Here is a 7,285-nt window from a genome sequence, read left to right on the forward strand (position 1 = left end):
AAGAATAGCCTTGTTATAGGAAACTAGAGAGACACTTTAATAGACCCATCTTAGAATCTTATAAAAAATTATAAATCATAAATTTTGAAGTGTGTAAATTGTTTTGATTAAGTGAAGACATGCTCCTCAAGACTAACTCAAAATTATTTATTGTGTAGGCACCATTTAATTTGGCCATAAAGTCTCCGTATAACAAGCACTATAAAAAAAAGAACAAATTTTACATTGTAGAAACAATCCCAAGAGACCCAAGAAATATAAAGCACAAGTATTGAACTTAAAAGAATGGTATTCCAAACTTTGCTCCTGGTATGTGAAGCCTTGGCTTTTAAATATTCATACAACAATAGCTCACAGGCCAATGGCTTGAATGTAGATAGTCTAGAAGCTTATAGAAGAATAACATTTTTAATGTTTCAGTGATGTAACTGGTAAGTGTTGAGCTCAAAGGTTGGTTTTTAAGATCTAGGTCAAAACAATTTGGCTTCCAGATCTTCATATAGGAAGAGCTCACAAACAAGACGGGACAATTTAAGAGTTCATAGAAACAGAGTTCACAGACTGGATCCTTATTATAAGATTATAAATCAAGGTGTAGTACTGAAGGTTTTGATTGCAACAAAAGTTTTCTAGCTAGGTATCTTTGTATCATTGGCTACTTGTTTAGGGGTACTTTCAATCTTACCATTGCGGTGCTAGATTCTTTGCTATTCTGCTATCAGATTCTTTTATATATGTGTTGTGTAGTACCAATGCCATACTCAATTGGTTCTTCCACAACTATCCAATTTCAAATATTCCCACTGACAAGTATCAACCCCTTTCCTCAAGGTTTCCAAGGTCAAAAATATATGAGGATTGTGCTAAATTTGGTAAAATCATTATCTACCGTATCAAGCTCAAAATTGAAGATTGTGTAGAGTTGTGCGGACGATCTTTCATCTCTCAATGACATACTGAGTAAAAAACTCTTCTTCCAAAATTATGGGACCAAAATGGTTAAGATAAACACGAAACTTCCCAAAATATCGCTCAAAATTTAAAAGTTATCAAAATACTTTTTATCAATTTTAATGCATTGCTCCAAATTTTGTGTCTTTTTGATAGTAGAGATCCATCCTTAAGTTTCATATTTATATAAATTGTCTACTCAGAATAATCCATTTTAGCTTGAGAGTCCACAACTCCATCAAAAGCCATAGTTTTGTCATCTTCGGTTGAGAGCTAGAAATTTTTAAGGAGTCTTTTTGGGAAATTTTGGAAAAATACAAGGGGTATTGTGAGAAGGTTTGGAATTTAAGGGGTATTTCAGGAATTTTCCTTTGCAATAAGTCTCCAAACATTAGAAAAATATGTTTCGGTTGGGCTTCTTGCAATCAGTCTCATAATTTTGTCATCTGAGTTTTTGACTCCGTGCATCGTTGACAGCTCGCAATCCATCCGCGTGCGCACAGACAGACTGTGAGCTCTTTTCCTACCCAATCTTCAATTTTTTAGAGTATTTTGGTTACTTTTATCGACACAGTCAGAGAAAATGTGAGACTCCCCTACAAAATGTCAATATTTTAAGGCTATTCTGGTAACTTTTTTGAGAACAAATTGATAGTCGTGTCAATGAGAGGAAACGTGAGATCCCTAGCAGAGCTCGCAAACCGTCCGCGCGCGCGAACGGATTGTGAGCTCTTGAACATGCTAGCAGCTAGAGCAGACATTGGAGATAGTTGTTGGCAGGGTGGTGATGCTAGCAACTAGAGGTCGGGTAGCTACTCCCGTTACACTTAGCGCAGGGATTGACAGGCAGCAGAAAACGTCATTGAGCTAGTAAGAGGATGACAAGCAGGCATGTGTGACCGCACAACGAAGACGGGAGGGCTGTCAGAAAGAGGAGGAGGAGGGTTGAGAGCAGAATGAGTCGGGCTGCACAGGTTGCCTTTGAACAGTAGAGGAAAGAGGTAGTGGTGGTGCAGGGGTCGTCAATTAGCACCCAAGTGCGCCGGCGACAGGAGATAAAGCAAGAGCACGCGAGGGCCAATAAAAAAAAAGCAGACAGTGCTAGTTAAGGGAAGAGAATTTGGCGAGCAGGAGCGGACGAGGGTGGGGACACGTCAACTGGGGCATCAGAGAGCCGCTAAGCAGGGCAGAGAGAAAAGCACCTTCATAAGCAGATTGCGGAGAGACGTGACGAGGTGGAAGAGCCTTGAAGGTGAGCAGGAGACAGAGGCTAGGTGACATCTTAACTAGAGGGGGGAGGGCCGCTGGGGTAATGCTTGGGGTCCGGAAGAAGGGATCGCAGGTCAAGGCCAGCCTGCAGGACGAGTCGTTTTTGGCAAGGCATGGGCTGAGGAGTTGGTGCCGTACAAATGACGAGACCAAGGCTCCTGCTACACGGCATGATGGCGAGGTGATAAACGGGGGGAGCTGACGTTGTCGACAACACAAACCCCACCCACATCCTCTGGAGATGTGATTCCCTATGCATGCCCATTACCTTGCTTCTTATAACGGCTGCAGAACATGATCACACAAACCCCACCCCCGGCCCATCCTCTGCGGATGTGATTCTCTATGCATGGAAATGCAAAGACATGCTACATCGTTCATCAAGGAGCGTGCGTGTTCAAAAAGCTGGAATCAACACCCAAACACCTAACACATGCACAAGTTCATACAAGTACAGGCCTAGCACTGCAAGTTCATACAAAGAGTGCAGGATTTTATATGGCACATGTGGTTTCCTGTCTTGCATGTGTGTGTGTGTGTGTGTGTGTGTGTGTGTGTGTGTGTGTGTGTGTGTGTGTGTGTGTGTGTGTGTGTGTGTGTGTGTGTGTGTGTGTGCGTGCGTGCGCGCGCGCCCGCGCACGCGTGCTTTCATGAAAACTCGTCCAAAAGAAAATCAATGTCCTAACAACTTTACACATCGAATGCAAATGACGCTGAGGTCAAAAATACCAGACACTGAATGCAGATGGACGCAGAGATCAATCCCGACTTTGTAGATCGCTGAATGCAATGGACCAACATCTCTTTGCAGTCTAGAAAAACAAGATTCAAAAGAATTAGTGTTGTGGATGACATGTGCATGTGCAGGATGGATTTGCGAGGGATGATGCACCAAGAGCAGTGTTTCTGAGCATTGTGGGGAGGCTAAGACATGCCGGTATAATGGTCGGCTTGGGGCAAAAGGATGCTTATGTGGGGGATGAGGCACAATCCAAGAGAGGTATTGTGACACTCAAGTACCCAATTTACCACCGCATTGTTACAAACTGGGATGATATGAAACAATTGTGGCACCACGCTTTATTTAATGAGCTAATTGTAGCACCGGAGGAGCACCTTGTCCTCCTCACAGAAGCTCCCCTTAATCCAAAGGTGAATCGTAAGAAGATGACACAAATCATGCTCGAGACTTTCTATGTTCCGGCCATGTATGTTGCAATCTAGGTAGTCTTTTCTCTCTATGCGAGAAGACGTACTACAGGTAATCTCTCTCTCCCAATTTCCTCCATGGTTTTAGCATACAAACATGAATCAGATGTTAATTTCAAAAATAAGATTGTTGCACTGGCTTCTAATGCATATGGCATTACCATTTACTGAATGTTCTATATGTGTAACCAGGAATTGTGCTGGACTCTGGAGACGGGGTGACCCATGCAGTGCCCATCTATGAAGGGTATGCCTCTACACACTTTCTTTTGAAATACATGTCTCCACACACACACACACACACACACACACACACACACACATACACACAAAGATCTATGTAAATGCATGTCCATCCATGAAGCTATGCCCTTCTGCATGCAATCATGCGGCTGTGGACTTGGCGGGAAGGAACCTAATAGACGCACTGATGAAGATTTTGACAAAGACAGTCTACTCCTTTACAACAACGACAACAGAACGGGAGATCGTGCGGGACATAAAGGAGAAGCTGGCGTATGTAGTCCTCGACTACGAGAAAGATTTGACTCCAATTGAGGTCAAAAGTACTAGACGTGCCCATTACACTTGTTGCTTATAATGGATACAAAACATGATTGTACAATGATATGATCGCCAACATTGTGAAAGGACAACCTCCATGGTTTTAAGCTTCAATTTTCACGTTTGTCTTGTCGAGGACGTGTTTGCATAGCGATTAATGACCACCGCCAATTCTTTTTGAGATGGTAATTAATGGGCACGACTAATAACAAGGTGTTGCAAGATGTAGTGAAAGGATTGATGCAGAAAGTGTTAGTAGTATCGCAGCCTGCATTTCTAATGTATGTCAAATACCTTCATTAAATATGGCCGCACTTTGAGAGAAAGAAGACTATAGAAGCCACCGCAATCATCCAAAATCAGTCCATATATGCATTGGCAAGAAAGGTCTCTAAGAGTGATGCTTTTCAAAGTCTTTGAGCATGTTGGATGCTTGTTATATGTAGTCCATGTGAAAATTTTTCATTGGTTGATGCGTTCGTGAGGTGCTTATTACAGATCTTCCAAGGCTGTGCCAGTGGGGAGCTACAAGAGTTTAGTGTACATTCTCTTTAGGGGGTGAGAGGATGTGGTAGTAGGGAGAGGCCTTCCTAGTGTGGAGAAGCACTTGATCATCCACACCTCTTCAAACCTATTCTCATCATCATCACCATGTGTGGGATGATGAGAATAGGTTTGAAGAGGGCAATTGGCAAAGATGAAATCTTGTGGGAAGTAGCCCATGAGTTCAAGCCTCAGAGGTTCTTGGTTGGTGTTCATCCAATGATGTGGGGATCTTTGGAGGACAAAGCTATATAATTTGGTTGCTTATACCTTTTGAGAGAGGCCGCAGAGGATGGTGAGGTAACCATTTAGTTGTTACCATATTAAGCCTTGTCATTGCCAATCTTTTGCATTGTTTTCATTGGCATCCCTCTTGTTTTAATATCCTAGAAGGTGAGGTTATGCGGATGTCTAATTCTTGGTCTAGTTTCATGCTGGCAAAGACATATTATTTTTAGTGATACCTGCCATCTGCTACAAAAACTTTAGTAGTCTTGTTTTACATGCATCTAATCTTTCAAGAAAAAAACATGTCGAGGGAAAGTAAATATCCTATGTATCGTTAGCTTCAACACAAGGGTAAGTATTCAAGTCGTTAGTTCTTTTCCTTTGATCTATGGATAGAATAATAAGAGGCTCAATAGATCCCAAAACTCTGTTGCAAACTTGCCTAGAATAACCACTTCTTTGTAATCTTGTCCACGTGCTCCACTCCCACCTTTGTGCACCATTATGCCCTCTAATAGCGGGCCCACATCAATTGAATTACCTAACACGTGGTTGCCCATATTATCCTACTCATGAATCACTAATTTGTGCCTTCATCAACTTTCATACATGACAATCTCCTTTGCCATCCTTCTTTTATTCAGCTAATAATACTCATCATTGCAAGCTTCCCAAGCCACCTTCATTAGCATTGCGAGATCACATACACATATATACATATACATATATATATATATATATATATATATACATACATTATCTCTCTCTCTCTCTCTCTCTCTCTCTCTCTCTCTCTCTCTCTCTCTCTCTCTCTCTCTCTCTCTCTCTCTCTCTCTCTCTCTCAACTAGAATGCTTCTTCAAGGATTTGTCTCCAAGGCTTTTATTTTTTGAGACTTCCACTTTTGGTGACCAAAGTGTCCTCCAATCTAAAAACCCTTCACATGTTTTGAGTAATGATGAATGGTTTTGTGATCGACTAAGCCTCTAAAAGAACAAGCTCCTCAAATGAGCATCATGATCTAAGACGCATACAACCTAATGATACCTTTGCATGCATATCTACACCATCAAGATCCGATACACATTTGCTAAAAGTTACGAGTTCAAATATTAGTTCTCATAGACTTTCACACATATCCAGATCACATAATAAAATCTACCATATTCACCTTCTCTGGGCCTAGTCAAAAGATTCTCCCTATGAAAAAGCTCTCGGTGATCCTCCTAATGCTTTTAATGTTGAACAATGTTCCAACCCCTCCACCATTGACCATTTTTCTCTTCTATGACTCCCATGTTCTTGCCATGATGTTAGATGCAATGTGAGGCACATAGATGGACTAGAGAGAATTGCTCCAAAGGAACCAATCAATTATTTCCCAATAACATGCTCAAAGGCCTACAAAGGCCATATTCTTACAATAAATGGTAAAAAGAACAACCCAAAAACCATGGTTGCAAAGCATGTAACCCAAAGAGTCCATAGTGTAGCACGTGTACGCCTAGACGAGGAAAATCCCATTGAGGGATTCGAGAGTGATAACAAGACCACTCTCTGAAGGTGAGGAAAACCCTCACATGCCAAAATAGAGGCATTATATGGACTTACACGAGTGATTGCCTGGGGGGGTTCACTATATAGAGATCTTGCATAGCACGTGCCTTCAACAGGTATTTATAAAACCCCCTATTCCAAATTTTTTGAATTATATAGAGACCCTTTATGTACCACTTTTCTCAATAAAAAGTTATGACCCTTATGTACCAAAAGTTTATCTTTTTCAATTTAAAATACCCTTCTATATGTATATTCTCTGTAAGTTCATAGGAGAAATTAACCCCTTCTTGACTCTCTCTCTCTCTCTCTCTCTCTCTCTCTCTCTCTCTCTATCTATCTATCTATCTATCTATCTATCTATACATCATTCAAGCTCCATTTATTATCATTCTCCTCACATTTTTCATAGGTAGTACTCAATTAGCTTCCCCTCCCACTTTTTGAGCATGCAATGGAACCAGCTCTTTTTGTTTGAAAAAAGCTCTAAACTAAAAGCTCACAAATTTATTATCCCCGTTTAGATACAATTGAGCTTGGGCCAACACCAATGGGGAAAATAGCTCACACAATATGGGTAAAATATGCCAAATATAATCACAAAGTGGAGCAGAGGCTTCGCTCATAGGAGAAACTTACACAGCCAAAACAACAAAAAAATAGAGAGAAATTTGGCAAAATTAACATCACCATCGTGTCCGGAATGGCCCCAAACCCCAGTCTGCAATGTCAAAGTGCTCAAATCTGACCTCGGACAAGCAGTTTATGGCCAAAACAGGCTCCAAAACAGCAAAAACTCACTTACGGTTGTTCTTCCTCTTCTCTCCACGCTTTTTTTGGTCTTCTCTCTGATTTTTCAGTTCCCACACTTAGCTTTATTACTTGGGCACCTTTGGCCTTTTAGTTGGACTCAAACGGGCCAAAAAGTGGCCTCGCAATGCATAGTTGTCACCTTGCTGCATCCA

The 7,285-nt window shown here is 41.3% G+C and overlaps 1 protein-coding gene across 1 annotated transcript; it reads left to right on the forward strand.

Annotated features, from left to right (window-relative positions):
• Nucleotides 1-2,263: 2,263 nt before the first annotated feature.
• Nucleotides 2,264-3,848, forward strand: LOC147440830 (actin-85C-like). The gene is made up of 5 exons (XM_086483596.1): nucleotides 2,264-2,401; nucleotides 3,088-3,372; nucleotides 3,445-3,481; nucleotides 3,622-3,676; nucleotides 3,794-3,848. Exons 1-5 carry the CDS (start codon nucleotides 2,264-2,266, stop codon nucleotides 3,846-3,848), a joined length of 570 nt encoding a protein of 189 aa, XP_086339722.1.
• The last annotated feature ends 3,437 nt before the right edge of the window (nucleotides 3,849-7,285 follow it).

This window comes from Adiantum capillus-veneris, chromosome 15 (genome assembly GCF_014529385.1).
Source record: "Adiantum capillus-veneris isolate H3 chromosome 15, ASM1452938v2, whole genome shotgun sequence".
Taxonomy (NCBI): Eukaryota; Viridiplantae; Streptophyta; class Polypodiopsida; order Polypodiales; family Pteridaceae; genus Adiantum; species Adiantum capillus-veneris.